The following is a 19,033-nucleotide window of genomic DNA, read 5'->3' as shown; positions in this document are numbered from 1 at the left end:
CTTCATCTGCCGCACCTGCAACAAAACATGTCTCTCCCATATTGACCTCTACAGCCATAGCAGGTGCTACAACCTTCCAGCAGTTTGACTTCACCCCCAGAGGCGCATTCCTCCACTGTTTCCCAAGACTGGAGGATTCCAACAACAGCCTGAGACAGCTGGGTGCCGGACTTCCGGGTTGGCGCCTCCGGACAATGGCAGAATTCCTCTGATTGGGAGTAATTTGCTTCGTGGAAATTAGGGTCTGGCCACCACGGCGAAGGCGGGGACCCACAAAAATCACAGGCGGGAGAAGCCTGTGAACGTGGGATTCGGCTGGCACCTTTTGCGCCTCCCCTACTCACGGGGAAACCCGGTTTTGGGGATCCAGAGCGACGTGGGGTGAGTGGCGCGGTGCTTTGAATCGACTGCTTTTTTCACGGAGTGAAGCCGCATTGCTGTTGCCGGAGAGCACTGACTTTTTCCTGTGGACAATTTGATTTTAAAACTACCCGTGAGTAGAACGGAAAATTGGATTCTTAAACGTCTTAATTTGGCACCGAATCGGGGAGGTTTCAAACAGGAAGTCCGCCTTCCCCTTTTGTAAATAGATTGAAGCAAAGAGGCTGCAAGCTAAAGTCTTGGAAAGCCTTCCGTAAAGGATTAAACTTCCATCGGCTAAAATTATTAAACCCCCCTTGGAAGCAGGAGAAGGGGGGGGGGATTTTGGATCGTGCAAGCCTGCAGGAGAGAGTGAAGAAAGTCAAATTACCACTGCTCTGAACCTGGAAACGGGCTGCTAGTAAGACACCTTTTGGAAATTCTTATTGACTGTGAATAGATGGTTCGTTGGCAGCTAGTTAAATAAGAGAAATACATTGTTTCCATTGTCTCCTGCGCTTAAAAAGGAGTAAAAGTAACTGAAAATTGAAACTAACTTTATTGTTTGAACTGTGCTTAAAAGGATTGATACAAATAGAAATTGTTTCCCCCTAGAGGAAGCTTTTGAAATTGTTACATGAGCTGAGCTGGGGGAATTCTCCAGCTGCAAGATAAAATACTGTGAGAATCTGGGACTGACCTTGGAGCGCTAAGAATGTTGACAGAAGAAGCCTTAGTGGTTGCATTATGTAAGATAAATAACTCATTGGAACAGCTCCATAAGTAGACGGATGTCATGACTATAAAAATTGATAACTTGGGACAAAAAGTGACTAATTTGGGACAAAAAGGGAACATTATTATAGAAACTACTCAGGAATTGATACAGGGATCTACTTTGACAGGGCAAATTGTGGAGAAGGCAGGGGAGGAAGTTGTAGTTGATGAACCTAAAGTAGCACAAGTGGAGAGGGAGAGAGCCCCAGCCTTACAGATGCAATTTGATGATTATAAGTTGATGCTATTTATGAGTGAATTTAGAGAAAGTCAGATTTTGAGGATTGGAGCCCTGTTTGGACTGGAGAAGGAAAGTTGGATAGATACCTTCATGCAGGGATTTACTGACCTTTGGGACCGGGACTTGGGTCAGGAGGAGACTGGAGTTGTGGGGACCTCCAGATTTGGAGGAACTTTGAAATATGTCCTGAAATGTATTTTGAATTTTAGTTTTAATTATGGAGATTTGGCTCACCTGTCGAGAAGGACTAAAAACATTGCTAGGTAGGAATTTCCCTGAGATCTACTCTTCAGCTTCAAAGAAAGGAAAATAAGAACAAGATCAGAAGAAGACAAAGTAAAGTGCATGTATAAATATGAAGAAGACTCGCAGAAGGGACTTGGAAAAGAGTTAAGAGCCTTGGACAGAAGATCACCAGGATGATGGACTACATGGAATTGACGGAAAAGACTGGCAGAATCTGGGACCAGGGAGAAGAGACAGTGGAAGAATATTGGAAAAAGTTGAAAGTTTATATATAGAAATAATGTAATATTAATGAGTGTTAGAAAAATGATGGAATTGAATTACCGTATTTTTCGCTCTATAGGACACACTTTTTCCCCTTCAAAAACGAAGGGGAAATGTGTGTGCGTCCTATGGAGTGAAGACACCATAGCCCCGCGGCCATCTCCCGGCTGGAGAGGTGACGCGCGGCTATGGCAGGAGCCTCCATAGCCGCGCAGAGCTAAAGCAGCCCCCCGCGACCCTCTGCCGGCTGGAGAGGTGACGCGCGGCTATGTCAGGAGCCTCCATAGCCGCGCGTCACCTCCAGCCGGGAGAGCGTGTGCGGGGCGAAAGAAGCCATAGCCCCGCGATCCTCTCCCGGCTGGAGAAGTGACGCGTGACTATGGCAGCAGCCTCTCAGCTGCGCCTTTCCGCTGCTCCCTGACCTGCTCTTTGGGGCTGGTGGTGGGCTTCCCCCCACCAGCCCCAAAGAGCAGGTCGAAAGGAACCTGAAGCCTGGAGAGCGAGAGGGGTCGGTGCGCACTGACCCCTCTAGCTCTCCAGGCTTCCAAGGTAGCCGCCTGAACGCACCTTAAACGGCACCTTGTTTTAGAGTGGGAAAACAAGAGGGGGGAAATTCTCCCACTCTCTGCGCAGCACTTCCTGCTGCTTCGCTGAAGGGGCGCTGGGCAGAGAGCAGAAGAATTTTTTCCCCTTGTTCTCCCCCCTCTAAAAAAGGTGCGTCCTATTGTCCGGTGCGTCCTATGGTGCGAAAAATACGGTATATGGCTTTAGCAGAAATGTTATAATGAACTAAGTATAAATAAGTACTATAGTATTAATGGAAAATAAGGTTAAAATATGTTAAGATAACCATATGACAGAAAATGGAGAAAGATGGAAAGGATTTGCTGAAATAATTAATAGAAATGGAATACAAAAAGGGAGGTGAGAGGAAGTCGATGAAACAAGGGAATGAAAGAGGGGGTATTGAGATGGTATGATGTGAGGTTTTTTTGTTTAATGTGTTAATGTTGTGTATTGTTTATATATTGTATTGTTTTTCCTTTTCCTTTTTTCTTTTCTTTTTTCCCTTTTTGTAAGGTTTAAAAGTAATAAATATTATTTTTTTAAAAAAGAGACAGCTGAGTGCCAAGAACCGCCCTGGGATATATTGATGAAAGGTGTTATATTAAACCACAAGTGCCATCCACGCTGCACTCCCACATCCATTCACCCTAACAGCCACTCCTTTTGCACAGATAGCAAAATAGCCTCTTCGCTATTCCTGATCAGGATCTTCTGCAAGTGGCTCTTGCATCTGCGGAAGCCTGGATTGTGCCCTTTGAGTTAATATCCATAGGGAAGGAGAGGATAGTATGAGGCCCTTTATGAATTTTCCTAAAATTCATATGGAAACATAAGGATTTGTGTTCATGATGGAGGTCTATACACTATGGGTGGCTGTTGCTCCATGCAGCTGAAAGCACCACCTTTTCATCCTTTTTGAAATAATGTCAACATATTAATGCACGTACACCTATCATTTTGAGATGTATTCAGTGCTAATCCTGCTCAGAGTAGACCATTAATGTTACATTACTAACTTAGGTTTATTAATTTCTGTAGGTATGCTCTGAGTAGAACTTAGTTAGATACAATTGGCTGCTACTTGAAAAAGTTTTTGGGAGTTCCCTGGGAGGAAAGAAAAATCAACATGCTGATTATTATTCACTATTTCTGTTTCTGTTAGCAACCATGGGTCAGTAGAAATAGAATTTAAGATGTGATGTGTTTATAAGAATGAGTTCTAGACTATTTCAGCCTATTTCAGTCTATCTGACTTTCTAGACAAAATGTTCTACATGGCTGGTATCTTGGGTAACTGTTTTGAATGTCCTTATTAGTTAGGGTGAAAAGGATAAGGAGGAGGAAGCAGAATATCTGCTGGCATTTAAAATGGAAAGATACCCTGTTTGGTTAAGAAAATGAGTATGTAGAATCGGTGAGGATCTCTGTAGTTCAAGGTATTCTTGCAGGTGTGCCACTTCAAAATGTCATTGGCTTACAAGACAGCGTCAGGCTCGGAACCAGTGTAACATCTACTCAATGTTTTGATAAAGAGACACTTTGGTGTGAGAAAAAGGGAAATGATGACAATGGCGATAGGGACCTTGAGTCCTTGTGATCTAGCAGTCAATCTTCATGGTTGTTGTTTCTTCCCTAGCAGAAATGTGCTGGATCCATGAAGGTTTTTCCTTCACCCAAGTCTTTTTGGATCCGCAAAAGGTGACCAACTAGCAGACAAATATGGTTTGGCTTTCTCATTTCTTGCTCTGCAAAGGCACAGAAAGTGCACCTTTTCCTGGATCTGTGTTGAGTTTTACAGGGGAGGAGTTGGGGACAGTAAATTGTGACAAGCTTTTTCCCTTCAGTCCAGAACATTGTGGCTGCAGCTTGGGACAGGATGCTGCCTGGCACCATTTTGGAAAAGACCCTTACATTGCTGATGAATTATTGCTCATATAATGGAGAGTAATAAGAGACTTTTGCCAATGGCTGCCAGAATTAAATTGACGGGTGCTACTGGTAACCATATTTGTTGCTCAGTGGTTGGTTCTATTTGCATGGCATATTTATTTATTTTAGTTTTTATTGAATGATTTTATGTTACAAAAAACAATACAGCCATACTACCACTAAATATAATTAAGAAATAACAATTTCATACGATATTTAGTTTGTTGTTTGTTATTTACCATCTTATTTCCTCCCAAACATTGCATACAACAACACACATATGAAACCCACACCCGCACACAAAATGATAATAATGAAAGTAAATATTTTCCCCCTTTTATCTTCCAAAAAGTTTTCTTCAACTTTGACTTCCTGTCAAGTCCCTTTGCATATATTTTATCTTACATTTGAATGTACACAAAACAATAAACCTTTCTATATAATTTTTCTAATACATTCTGAAAACATAATAAAACCTTAATTGTTATCCACCTCCTTTTAGTTCCTTTATCACTCAAATGCTAGCAAGGAGTCAACACTATTATTGTATTTTTGAACATATCTTCTATAACCACCCCATTTTCCAGCAAATTTTTGCTTTGAGTTACCTCTGAGTTTACTAGTCAATTGAGCCTTCTCCACCAATTCCTGTAATTTGATTTGCCAATCTGTTATTTTTGGAGCCTCGTGATCTTTCCATCCCTTGGCCATAAGTATACGAGCCGCTGCGGTTGCATACAAGAATACCTCTCTTAGATTTTTTTGGATCTCTTTATCTATGATACTATAATAATATAACGCGGGTGGCACTGTGGGTGAAACCTCAGTGCCTAGGACTTGCCGATCGCATGGTCGGCGGTTCGATTCCCCGTGATGGGGTGAGCTCCCATCTTTTGGTTCCAGCTCCTGCCCACCTAGCAGTTCGAAAGCACCCCTAAGTGCAAGTAGATAAATAGGTACCGCTTTCTAGCGGGAAGGTAAACGGGGTTTCCGTGTGCTGCTCTGGTGCCGGTTCGCCAGAGCAGCTTCGTCACGCTGGCCACGTGACCCGGAAGTGTCTGCGGACAGCGCTGGCCCCCAGCCTCTTAAGCAAGATGGGCGCACAACCCTAGAGTCGGACACGACTGGCCTGTACGGGCAGGGGTACCTTTACCTTTATCTATAATACTTAATAGAAATGCCTCCGGTTTTTTAGTAAAAGTTATCTCCATCATCTTTTTTAATTCATCGTATATTTCCCCCCCCCAAATCTTAATCTTTTCACACGTCCACCACATGTGGATCATGTCACCGTTATTTCCTCCACATCTCCATCAAGCATTCGCCAAATTTTTATACATTCTTGATAATCTGGAAGGAGTGAGGTACCACCTATGAGCCATTTTCATCATGTTCTCTTATATTATAGCTGGCTGTAAATTTCAAATTTACCTTCCATAAGTTTTCCCAATCTTTTAGCATAATTGGATGGCCCACATCTTGGGCCCACTTTAGCATTGAAGCCTTAACCTCCTCATCCATTACTTCGTAGTCTAAAAGAAGTCTATACATTTTTGCGATTATTTTAGTTTTACTATTCTTTCAAATCTTGAAGGCTCCTTTTCAAAACCTATCTGCTTATCCTGTCTGAACATTTCATCCACCTGGAAGTAATCTAGCCAACTAGAAAAGTGATCTTTTATTTTCTCATAACTTATCAATATTAGTTGACCCTCCTCCTCCCTTAATAATGTGTTATACATTATCCAGTTCTCTTTGATGTTGTTGTTTTTTTAACAGCGATTGCTTCTAATGGGGAGTTCCATCTTGGGGTTTTCTGTTTCCAAATATCTTTTGTATTTTTCCCACACCTTATATATGTGTCCAAAACGGGTGTCATGACCTTCTAGATCTAAAATATCTCAATTTTTTAACAAACACCAATCTTTCAACCAGAGAAGACATGAGGCTTCGTAATATAGCTTCAAATCTGGTAACCCGAAGCCACCTCTTTCTACAGTATCTATTAATGTCTCTTGGTCTTTTACCCTTCCACAAAAATTTAGAAATTTCTTTTTGCCACTTGTCAATACTGCTGGTCTTTGCTATAATTGGAATCGTTTGGAATAAAAAGAGGAGCTTCGGTAAGACTATCGTTTTAATTACCGAAATACAGCCCAGGAACGATAAATTTAAGCTTGTCCATGTCTCCAACTGTCTTTTGATATCTTTCCAACAATTAATATAATTATCTTCATACAAGTTAATATTCTTTGGTGCTATCCATAATCCTAAATACTTGATTTTTGGGTAGATTTTAATTTGTATTATTTTTTCTAATTCTGCTTTTTCATCTGGCAACAAATTTTTAACTAATAGTTTTGTCTTGTTTAAATTCAGTTTGAACCCCGTAACTTTACCGTAGCCATACATTATTTCCAACGCCTTTATTAAACTCTGTTTTGGTTGCTCCGTAGTTATAATTAGATCATCAGCAAATGCCCTCATTTTGTAACTTCTATTTCCCAGCATAATCCCTTTTATTTCGTTTTCCTCCCTAATTCGTTTACATAAAACTTCCAATGTTAATATAAAAATTAAGGGGGATAGTGGGCAACCTTGTCTGACCCCTTTACTGATTTCACACTCCTGTGATAAATTTCCATTTATTTTGTTTTTTGTTTTTTGTTTTGAATATATTGCTTCAATCCCTTTTTATATACTGTATACCAAAATCCATATGGTCTAATAGACCTTTCATAAATTTCCAGGAGACACTTTCGAAAGCTTTTTCAGCATCTGTGTCCATCAAGACTGCCTTCTTTTCTATTCTTAAGTCTAAATACTCTAATAAGTTTATAATGTTTCTAGTGTTGCTATAAATGTGCCTCCCGGGCAAAAAGCCAGCTTGGTCATTGTGTATAATCATCTGGAAGACTTTTTTTGATCTTTCGGCTAAAATATTTGCATATAATTTATAATCGTTATTTAGGAGTGCGATAGGCCTATAGTTGTTAATAAGTAGATTGTCCGTTCCCTGTTTTGGAATTAATACAATAAGGCTGTCTTTCCATGAGTCCGGCATGGTTCCATCTTTTAAGATGATGTTCATGATACTTCTTAATGGGTCAGTCAGTATGTCCTCAAATATTTTATAATATATTGCCGGTAGGCCAGCAGGCCCTGGTGACTTTCCTATTTTTGCTTCCTTAGTTGCTCTTTGAATTTCGTACAATGTAATAGGGGCATTCAACAGTTCTTTTTGTTCTTTAGTAAGTTTTTGAAGACCGTTCTGTTCTAAATATTCTTTAACTTCTTCTGTTGTTTCATTTCCTTCCTTATAGAGTTCTCTAAAGAATTTGACAAATCGTTTCTCTATTTCTTTAGGGTTATTTGTTATTTTGCTTTGTCCATGGAGTTTTCTTGGCAGGGATACTGGAGTGGCTTGCCGGTTCCTCCTCCAGGTGGATCACGTTTGGTCAAAACTCTCCACTATGACCTGTTCATCTTGGGTGCCCTGCTCGGCATAGTTCATAGCTTCTCTGCGTTCTTCAAGCCCCTTCACCACGCCAAGGCAGTGATCCATGAAGGGGATCACTTAAAACAAGACCTGGAGCTGACTGTGGCTCAGATCATCAGCTTCTTATAGCAAAATTCAAGCTTAAACTGAAGAAAGTAGGAAAAACCACTGGGCCGGTAAGATACAATCTAAGTCAAATGCCTTATGAATACACAGTGGAAGTGAGGAACAGGTTTAAGGATTTAGATTTGGTGGACAGAGTGCCTGAAGAACTATGGATGGAGGCTCGCAACATTATACAGGAGACAGCAACGAAAACCATCCCAATGAAAAGGAAATGCAAGAAAGCAAAGTGGCTGTCCAACGAGGCCTTACAAATAGCGGGGGAGAGAAGGCAAGCAAAATGCAAGGGAGATAGTGAAAGATACAGGAAGTTGAGTGCAGATTTCCAAAAAATAGCAAGGAGAGACAAGAAGGCCTTCTTAAACGAGCAATGCAAAGAAATAGAGGAAAACAACAGAATGGGGAGAAACAGAGATCTGTTCAAGAAAATTGGAGATATGAAAGGAACATTTCGTACAAAGATTACCATAATAAAGGACAAAAGTAGTAAGGACCTAACAGAAACAGAAGACATCAAGAAGAGGTGGCAAGAATACACAGAGGAATTATACCAGAAAGATATGGATGTCTCGCACACCCCAGGTAGTGTGGTTGCTGACCTTGAGCCAAACATCCAGGAGAGTGAAGTTAAATGGTCCTTAGAAAGCACTGCAAATAACAAGGCCAGTGGAAGTGATGGTATTCCAGCTGAATTATTTAAAATTTTAAAAGATGATGCTGTTAAGGTGCTACACTCAATATGCCAGCAAGTTTGGAAAACTCAGCAGTGGCCAGAGGATTGGAGAAGATCAGTCTACATCCCAATCCCAAAGAAGGGCAGTGCCAAAGAATGCTCCAACTACCGCACAATTGCGCTCATTTCACATGCTAGCAAGGTTAGGCTTAAAATTCTACAAGGAAGGCTTGAGCAGTATGTGGACCGAGAACTCCCAGAAGTGCAAGCTGGATTTAGAAGAGGCAGAGGAACCAGAGACCAAATTGCAAACATGCGCTGGATTATGGAGAAAGCTAGAGAGTTCCAGAAAGACATCTACTTCTGCTTCATTGACTATGCAAAAGCCTTTGACTGTGTCAACCACAGCAAACTATGGCAAGTTCTTAAAGAAATGGGAGTGCCTGATCTGTCTCCTGAGAAATCTCTATGTGGGACAAGAAGCTACAGTTAGAACTGGATATGGAACAACTGATTGGTTCAAAATTGGGAAAGGAGTACGACAAGGCTGTATGTTGTCTCCCTGCTTATTTAACTTATATGCAGAATTCATCATGTGAAAGGCTGGGCTGGATGAATCCCAAGCCGGAATTAAGATTGCCAGAAGAAATATCAACAACCTCAGATATGCAGATGACACAACCTTGATGGCAGAAAGTGAGGAGGAATTAAAGAACCTTTTAATGAGGGTGAAAGAGAGAGCGCAAAATATGGTCTGAAGCTCAACATAAAAAAAAAACAAGATCATGGCCACTGGTCCCATCACCTCCTGGCAAATAGAAGGGGAAGAAATGGAGGCAGTGAGAGATTTTACTTTCTTGAGCTCCATAATCACTGCAGATGGTAACAGCAGCTACGAAATTAAAAGACTCCTGCTTTTTGGACGAAAAGCAGTGACAAACCTAGGCAGCATCTTAAAAAGCAGAGACATCACCTTGCCAACAAAGGTCCGTATAGTAAAAGCTATGGTTTTCCCGGTAGTGATGTATGGAAGTGAAAGCTGGAGCATAAAGAAGGCTGATCGCCGAAGAATTGATGCTTTTGAATTATGGTGCTGGAGGAGACTCTTGAGAGTCCCATGGACTGCAAGGAGATCAAACCTATCCATTCTGAAGGAAATCAGCCCTGAGTGCTCACTGGAAGGACAGATTGTGAAGCTGAGGCTTCAATACTTTGGCCACCTCATGAGAAGAGAAGACTCCCTGGAAAAGACCCTGATGTTGGGAAAGATGGAGGGCACAAGGAGAAGAGGACGACAGAGGACGAGATGGTTGGATAGTGTTTTCGAAGCTACCAGCATGAGTTTGACTAAACTGCGGGAGGCAGTGGAAGACAGGAGTGCCTGGCGTGCTCTGGTCGAGGGGGTCACGAAGAGGCGGACACGACTAAACAACAGCAGAACATGCATGATATTGTTTAGACACTTGTAAATAGTAATTCCTATTAAATAACCAGTTTACTAAATCCCCTTGTAAATTGGGTTTTTCAATTAATTCATAGTTTCTGAACCTGGGAGTGGACATACTTTCACAGCCCTGCTGATTTATACCACTTAATACTGTATATAAACACCCATGCATGCACATACTACAACCATCACCTCTAGGAGAATTTTAATTTATGAGATGCAATTTTTTTCAAATGTCAACTAGAATGTTGTACTTGAATAAAGACAATATTAAAAACATTGTTTTTAAAGCAGAAGTTGTGACATGCGGGGTTAGCAAATGTGAAAATCCAGTAGCGTTGATTTGCTGGTTTTTCCTAACCACTTCATAATAAGTATTAAGATAACCATATATCGAGTGGTTTTTTTGTGTGTGTGTTTTTGCAGTAAACTTGTTCTGTAGTAGTAGGTATTATCTGGGCTTATAGCAAGCTAGCAGACCCAACGGGAGCTCACCCCATCGCAGGGATTCGAACCGCCAACCTTCTGGTCAGCAAGCCCAAGAGGCTCAGTGGTTTAGACCACAGCACCACCCGCGTCCCCAGTAGACCACCTAGCAGACCATAATACATGGCTGTGTTGATGGGCTACGAGTTGTACAGGCCTACTTGGGAGTAACCAGGTAGCTTTCTTTGCCCAACTTTTTACATGTGGCTTTAAAAAACAGCCTTGCTGTTTCAAGCTTGTCTAAGAAGAGGATCTAAATTCAGGATAACAACTTTGAGTATTTTTGATAACAACCAGCTCTATACTGCACTTACTACACAGTTCGAATTTCTGGTCCTATTAGGCTCTGTGATGACTATCTTTTAACAAGGAGATGAATAATCTTCAGTTTAAGCAAAGCAAGGTGCTTATGTGTGCTTGTTAACACTCATAAGCTTGCAGATGGACTGCAGCAGGGTAAAGAGAAGGCTGGTGGAAAGAAGTGGCCTTTTGCGTGCTCTCTCTCTCTTAATCCCCACCTCCAGGGTTTGGGGGGAAAGCACTTCCTGCTGCCAGTTCAGAGAGAGAGCAAATTACTGTTCTGTGGGGGCCCTGCCTGCTCTAGTCTGGATTTTGGACAATGTGATCTCTCAGTTTATTCAGAGGCCCATGATGAATATATGAAGCACTTCCTTTTCATGTAAACGTAGCCAGACTCCAGGGTGACTGAGCAATCTGAATCCCTTTGCGTGTCGAGGTCCCCAGGTCCACCCCAATAACTCACACTACACACAGAAATTTTTGTTTAAGATTTTGGCATAATTTTGGCCACAACTTTATTAAAATACAAATTTGTGAGTGGTTGCGTAGGCATTGGTTGCGACTATCTGCCCCCACCATGGGGGACAGACTGACATTCCGCACGATGCGAAAGTCAGAATGGGGGAATACACTTGGGGGTTACGCGGAGCAGGGAACCTGCCCTCACCCCAAATGCAACCAGGAGCTCATTGCTATGGCCCGAGCCCCCTTGACAGAGTGGACAAGCAATAGTTAGCCCCCAATTCCTTTAACGGAATCCCTTGCAGCAGCAGCATTAGAGGGGCAGGCACTCAACCTACCAAGGGCAGGCACTCAACCACTGCCCCTCAACCAACCAAACCATAAACCAATGCCTAACCGCCACCGAGCACTCAAGCTCGCCGCCAACCACTCACAACTGCAACCCCACCTTCAAACCCAACACAACAGAATTTAACCATGTGTCATTTCCCAACGGGGAAAGATGCACACCATCGTCCCTGAAAAGGACGGCCTCCTTGAAGGTGATATTGGGGTGCGCAATCACGGAACCACCATGAGCAATGACTGTTTTCATTGCCACCTTATTAACGCGCTTTCTGGCTCCTTCAGTGGCAGCTGGACAGCAACTGCCACGCCAGGTGCGCCTCTGCAGCAACTGGGACCAAAAAACTTTCACACCTGGTAAAAACTCTGCCAATTCAACTAAGTCCCTTTGAATTGTAAAGCGTAAAGAACAACAGTCTGTGGCGGGCAGATCGTTTCCCCCCAACTGGAGCACGATAGCTGAAGGGGGCCCTTCCAACTTCACGTGCTTCCGAACAAGGGGAAGCAATTCGGCCCACAGCATTCCACGTCTGGTCAGCCAGGACACCTGCACGTGATGAGGCAGGCCAAGACTGGGTCCAAGTCCAGACTCCCTCGCTCTGATGCTGGCCCAGTGGACAATGCTGTGGCCCACCATCCAAATGCGAACAGCCGCCACACCTAAGAAAGACAAGCAAATGTAAGTACAAGCAATCAACGACGGCTATGCACATAGCCGCGAAACGCATTAGACTTCCAACGACCCATGTTCTTAATTCTTTCTACAGACAACCCCCAATGAGCTGCCGAAGTGGCAGCACCAATGCGGAAAGAATGAGGGGCGTAATCTGCTGCCGTCAAACCGCAAGCTGCAATCACTTTGCGCATTACCTTGGCAAATTGATGCCTGGCCAATGGGGCACCATTCTCGTGAATAAAGAAGGGACCCTCCCCCTTAGGCCTAAGGTTCAAATATTTGGAGGTATCCTTAACCGGGCAAGGACCTTTACCCCCAGCGGCGGGGAGCCTAAGAGTAGCACCCCTGCCTAACTGGTCTGTCTTTGAATTCCGGATAGATAGGACCACCTCCGAAGGGGATAGAGTTACGTCCTGCAAAAGCAAACCCCTAGACTCTCTGCCCCGGATGACCTCCAATACCACCTCACCTACCCTCAGGGCACCAAAAAAGGCCAAAGAAAAGGCGGCTGAAAAAAGCCGCGCTTCATATCTGGACCAGCAGACGCTCCTCAACTTCGAGCGCATGCTGGTAAGCAAATCAAATGTTATAGGCTTTCTTACCAAAGGGGGTCACGCTCCAAGCCTCCCCCAACCTTCCAGAGCCCTGCGCACAACAAATTTGGCGCAAGGATCCTTATTAAAGAAAGCTTTACAGAAAAAGGAGATGGCCGCTGCTTGGATCCTGAGCGTCCTGGCCGCTCGACCCAATTGGAAAAGGTGCGCCAAATACTGCAGCACCTGTGAAGTAGAAGGAGATAACACAATCTCCATAGACAAAGACTGACGACAAAATTTTAAAAAGTCAGTCCAAGCTCGATTATATGAGCGCAGAGTGGAAGGTGAAATGGATGCGGCTACTCCCTGTAAGACTAATTGCTGCCAAGGTTCCAGAGATGATCCGGGAAATTTTCTGGCAGCAGATTCGCCTCTGGAGCAAGGGACCTGAACCGCTCCATCTGAAAACGGGACAGAGCATCAGCGATTTCGTTAGAAACGCCAGGGATGAATCGAGCTGAAAACACAATGTTAAAGCGCAGGCAATGCAAAACAAAAGCCCTGAGAAGGGCCGATACCCTGGCTGAACGGGACGACTGTTTTGCCAACACGTTCACAACGGCCTGGTTATCAGACCAGAAACAGACTCGATGGTCCTTGAATTCCTTGACCCACAGGTGCACTGCCACTGCAATGGGAAAGAACTCAAGAAAAGTTAAGTCCCGCGTAATAGGCTCCCCTCGCCACGATGGCGGCCAGGGCAATGCGCACCAACGACCTTTCCAGTATAGCCCAAAACCCAGAGAGCCTGCTGCATCAGAATGCACTTGGAAGTCATTATGGAGGTTCAAAGTGTCCTGCCATAATGACACCCCATTGAATTCATTCAAGAATTCAAGCCATAACTGCAAATCCGCCTTTACACCAGGTGACAGTTGCACCCGATGATGAGGGGCACGCAAGCCGGCCGTAAGCCTGGCCAGGCGCGCACAGAATGGGCGACCGGGAGCCACCACCCTGCATGCAAAATTAAGGTGGCCTAATAAGGACTGCAACTGACGCAATGTCACCTTACGTAATGGGAGCATCTCTTCTATTATCCTTCGCAAATTAACCAATTTGTCCTCAGTTAAGCGAGATGTAGATGCAACTGTATCCAATTGGATACCTAAATAAGTCAATTGAGTGGAAGGTCCCTCGGTTTTATCCGATGCCAATGGGACACCCAACTCCTCCGTAAGAGATGCGAAAGCCTGAAGCAAGGCCAAGCAGTCACCCGTGTCCCTTGCTGAGGCCAGTAAAAAATCATCCAAAAAATGGGTCACCCCATCCAGGCCGGTTTTAAAACGCAAGGCCCAGTCAAGAAAAGTACTAAAGCACTCGAAAGCTGCGCATGAAATTGAGCAGCCCATGGGCATGGCTTTATCAAAATAAAATGCCCCTTCAAACTGGAACCCTAAAAGCCAGAAATCCTGAGGATTAATTGGCAACAAACGAAAAGCAGACTCAATGTCGCATTTCGCCAGCAGGGCACCTGTCCCAAATTTTCTGATCATCTTGATCGCATGATCAAGAGTAGCGTATTTTACTGAACAAAGCTCCGGGGGGATAGCGTCATTTACTGACGAACCCTTGGGGTGTGATAAGTTATGAATAAGGCGAAATTCCCCGGGGGCTTTCTTCGGAACAATTCCCAAGGGGGAGAGATGCAGATTAGCGAAAGGAAGAGCCAGGAAGGGGCCTGCCATACGACGTAAGGCAATTTCTTTCTCGATCTTTTTACGTGCCACTTCATGCCTTTCCCTAACTGACTGCTGATTAACCGGATTCCGTGCTACGGGGACCGTAGCTACCGGAATCCTAAAACCAGAAGAAAAGCCTTCCTGTAAATAAGCAGCTGCCTCACGGTTAGGGTAAAACTGCAACCAATGAACCAATTCTGGAAGCCGTACCGGCGTATAAGCTAAAACCATATCCGCCTCACTTAGAAGTGCCAGCTGCTGTTTGAGGGGGGGCTGCTTTTGCAGCTTGTGACCCCCCCTTTCCCCCACGAAAGGGCCGGCGGCCGCCAAAGCAAGTGGAGCCCGGGTGGTTGCCACCACATTTTTCGCAGACATGAGGAAACCTACATGATTGTCGCTGGCAAGAGCCTTTACTGTAATCCCAGCAATACAAGCGCTTTTTAAAACCTCCTGTTTTTGTCTTTTGAGGTTCAGGGGTCTTCTTTTCAAACTGAGGGGCCACATAAGTGGTCCATACATCCAAATCCCTCCGATCCCATCGGGCCGTGGGAATTTTTGCTGCCCTTCTTCTGAAATTCTCATCATAATCAAAGGCAGCATTCTGACCAGCCATTTCGAACGCCTTACGTACGATAGACTGGTAGACAATTAAATGAACCGCTCTCTTGGGATAACATGCTGAAACGATCCCGGCAAAAACCTGGAAACAATCCAACCAGTGCTCGAAGGTTCTATCCACTTTAGAATCAGCAGCCCGTTTCTTAGAGGATCGAACTGACTTCTCTTGGGCCTGCGAACTGTCTACTGGAGGGCTCAGTTTGAACATGTCGACATAGCGACCGTTCAATATCCTAGTTCTCAACTTCTTTGAAAGGTGACACCCTGGGATCACATCCCTAACCGAATTAGTCGACTTCTTAATATCAGGTAACAACACCCCATTTAAGTATTCCTGAGTGGCCCCATATTTTGCTCGATGGGAGTTGGCCCTCCGCTCCCAAATCCATTTGGGAAAACCAGAAGCCGATTCTCCCAGACCCCAATAAAATTCTGAGGAGGCCTCAGACTCAGACTCTGAAGTCTGCGATGTACCTGACGATGAAGAGGAGGTGTCCCTCCGCCCTCTCTTCGCACGCTTTCCAGAAGACTTCTTGTGGCGGCGTGTGCCGCCCGAAGAGGACTTGGCTGGCACAGGTAGGCTGTCCTCCTCAGAAGACTCTGATGCTGGACCTTGAAGTGCAGTGCCTGGGACAGACTGAGAAGAGGTAGCAGGTGACTGATCAGAACCCACGGAAGCACTAGGTAAGGGTTGCAAAGCTGACCCTGGCCTAGAAGACCCCCCATGCCTAGAAGGGGCCTTTCCCCGTCGCCCCCTCCCGGTTGTGCGCCGAGAAGGGGTTCTGCCCTCCCGCGTGTGACTAGATGCAGGGGCTGAGCCTGCATTCCTAGAAAACTGAGAATCAGAAAACAAAACACCAGACATGGGCAGATCATTTTCATCGCTAGATGCGGAATCAGAAGGTGAAGAAACTGCAGCCGCAGTGGTCACCGCCGGTTGCTGGCTAGGCCCGGCGCTACAGCGTTGGATCAGGCCATCTACTTCAGAAGCAAAGCGAGCCAAAGCAGCTGGATCACCCGCCAGGCTCGAAACCAAAGATTGCAGACGCCCTGAGGCTTGACCAGTCGAGGGGGATCGAAGCGACTGAGAAGGTCCCCGAATGGTCCTTTTAGGCGGAACGGTCAAGGCAGGCTGCGCTGGGACTCTCTTAGGAGACATGATGGCTACCAAGAAAGAGAAATATCAACACGAGAAAAGAAGTTAATGCACCCCAGATACCTGGCGATCACAAAATGAACCAAATTAAAACAGTAAGCTACTTAATTAAGGAGCATCCAATTAACCAGAAGGTGCCTTTTCCTTTATTGGCTACTAGCTGGCAGCAAATTAGCTTCCCTGTACTAAAATAAAACAACAGGCTGCAATGCACAGAATGTCCACAAAGTGGACAGTTAACAGTCTAAAGTATTTCTTTATAATTAAATCAGGGAGGCAGCAATGCTCAGAATGGCCACCAGATGGCAGCAATTATGAGCCTGAATAAAGCAATAATAAAACAGGCTGCAGTGGCTCAGAACGGCCACTAGAGGGTGTGCGTGAGCAATTTAAATCAGGGAGGCTGCAATAAAGCAATAATATAACAGGCTGCAGTGCCTCAGAATGGCCACTAGATGGCCTGCGCGAGCAATTGAAGCCCGGAAAATGGCGTTCCCGCCAAAACGGAGCAGGGTAAGGCACAAACACAACGGGCCTGCACCCAGGCCCAAGTTAGGCCGCGCCTGCCTCCCTGCAGCCCCGCCAGACACCAGGCCTCCCCGCTTCGCAGGGAGGGCCACCGAGGACAAAAGAAGGCCGAATCCGGCCTCAGAAATGGGCGGGGGGCGGGGGGGCTCGGGAAAGCCTAAGAAGGCCCAGCAGGGCCGGCGGCACCCCCGCTTTGGCGCAGCACCAGGCGCTGCCGAAAAAGGCCCTTTGTCCAACCAGGAACCAGGCCTAGGCAGCTGCGCCCCTGCGTGAGGCCGGGCGAACGCCCCTGCGGCTGGGCGCACTTCGGAGAGGCCTAGTGCCTCTGAACGTTAAGGTAAGCTACAGTGGGGGGGGGGATAGGGGAAAATTAATAGACTAAGGGGGGTGGGAATGCAAGGGTAAAAATTTTAGAAGGAGAGGGGGAAAGTTAAAATAAAATTAATAATTATCACACAGAGAGGAAACTTAATCAAAGGACAAAATTAAGAATTAAATAGAGCTAATGCAATTAAAGCAGGTCAAAGACACAAGGATAAAGGGTAATTAGTAGAAAAATACAACCGTCTCCCTTCACTGTGATCAATCCGATGCACGTGCGAAAAGAGGAAGCCCTAGCCTCGTGCAAGGAGTTTTACTATTTCTGGCTGTCAATCAATAAATGGCAACATTAACTTCTTCCCAACAACAAGGGAAGCCCCAATCGCATCAGTGGCCAACGATCAATTAGCCCGCCTCCCAACTTTGGAGTGTCCTGGCGGCCCCCACCGCAACACGTGCTCTCCCTGAAGGAGAACACGCTTTGTTAGCAATGTCTGATTGAAACTGGGACAGGGCATCTGTCCCCACTTTGATCTGGGGAAAAGCCAGTGTAGTCACCCTCCTTCCCCCACCCTTCTTCATCTTCAAGTTGTTGTCTAGGATGGTATAGTGTTTAACCTCTGCCTTGTGGGTCAGCAAAGGATGAAACAATTATCTCTCTACTACTTGCTCCTGCTGATGACTTCTTCAATAGGATTCTGAATGCTCTGTACCAGGGGTCGGCAAACTACGACCCGGGGGCTGGATGTGGCCCGAAAGGGTCATGAATCTGGCCCACACAACCATTTGAAAACTCGCCAATTGTCCAAGGCCAAAAGGCTGTGTCAGTGTTTACCTCAACGTGGTGTGGGGCAGCAAGCATCTCCAACGCAGCTTTTCAGTGGCACGGGGACTGATTAGTCAGTCCCTGTGCCGCACTGAGGTAAACTCCGATGCAGCCTTTCATTCATCAAGCCACCACCGACATGCAGCCTTCCATGGCTCCCACAGCAGCGGGATGCTGAGCAGAGAGCAACATGGGAGGCAGCAGCAAGGGGGCCGGTGGCTTTGGCAAGCTCGGGGGGCTGGCGCTGAGGATGCAGCTGAAGTTGGCCTTGCTCTTGCGCACGGTGCTGCTGTCCTGAGATTACTAATTCATCTTTAGCCTGGCCTTTGCAGTGAAGACAGGCTTTGGCAAATTGAGAGGACAAGACCAAGAGTAGGTCCAGTGGTCAAGAAGGCAGTTTCTGCACGTAATGTAGAGGGCAGATGGGGCTTGTCCACCTGGGAAGGTAGCCCATCCCTAGAAGGAAAGCTCTGATCCTAAACCTCTGCTGAAGAAAAAGCTGAGGAGTAAACCCTACACAGCTCCGGAGTGGAATCTCAGACAGTTGGATGCAACCTTGTAGGCCTCCTTCTGGCAGCTCCTGCAACAGAGCTGGTGCCAAACATATGACTACATCAGCAAGGCCAAGAGGGGGATGGGGTTTTGACATCTGGACAGCCCAGGACCTCAAGACACACTGCCCTGGTGAGGTCACTGCGGCACTGCTAATGCAGCGGTTTAATTTCACTCCCGGAAGCACACTCCATTGTCTCTTGAGACAGCCAGACAACAAGAACGCTTCTATTTCCACCACTGCTTCTGTCTAGTCTTCATTGTGAACCACAACCCCAAGAAGTACAGGACATGTCTACATATGTCCAACAAATGCCAGCTTTCAAAACTAGTATTGTGTGCAACAGAAAATCCACAAA

The 19,033-nt window shown here is 45.4% G+C and overlaps 2 protein-coding genes across 3 annotated transcripts in view; one reads left to right on the top strand and one right to left on the bottom strand.

The window, feature by feature from the left end:
• RASSF8 (Ras association domain family member 8) overlaps window positions 1-19,033 on the top strand; it is a 100,718-nt gene that overhangs the window by 22,260 nt on the left and 59,425 nt on the right. The window lies entirely within an intron of this gene.
• Window positions 11,382-17,780, bottom strand: LOC309379019 (uncharacterized protein). The gene is made up of 2 exons (XM_081927840.1): window positions 15,766-17,780; window positions 11,382-12,379 (listed from the first exon to the last, which is right to left on the bottom strand). Exons 1-2 carry the CDS (start codon window positions 16,448-16,450, stop codon window positions 11,805-11,807), a joined length of 1,260 nt encoding a protein of 419 aa, XP_081783966.1. The 5' UTR covers window positions 16,451-17,780; the 3' UTR covers window positions 11,382-11,804.

This window comes from Podarcis melisellensis, assembly GCF_964234715.1.
Source record: "Podarcis melisellensis genome assembly, chromosome: 10".
Taxonomy (NCBI): domain Eukaryota; kingdom Metazoa; phylum Chordata; class Lepidosauria; order Squamata; family Lacertidae; genus Podarcis; species Podarcis melisellensis.
This window is presented reverse-complemented; position numbering and strand designations above follow the sequence as displayed.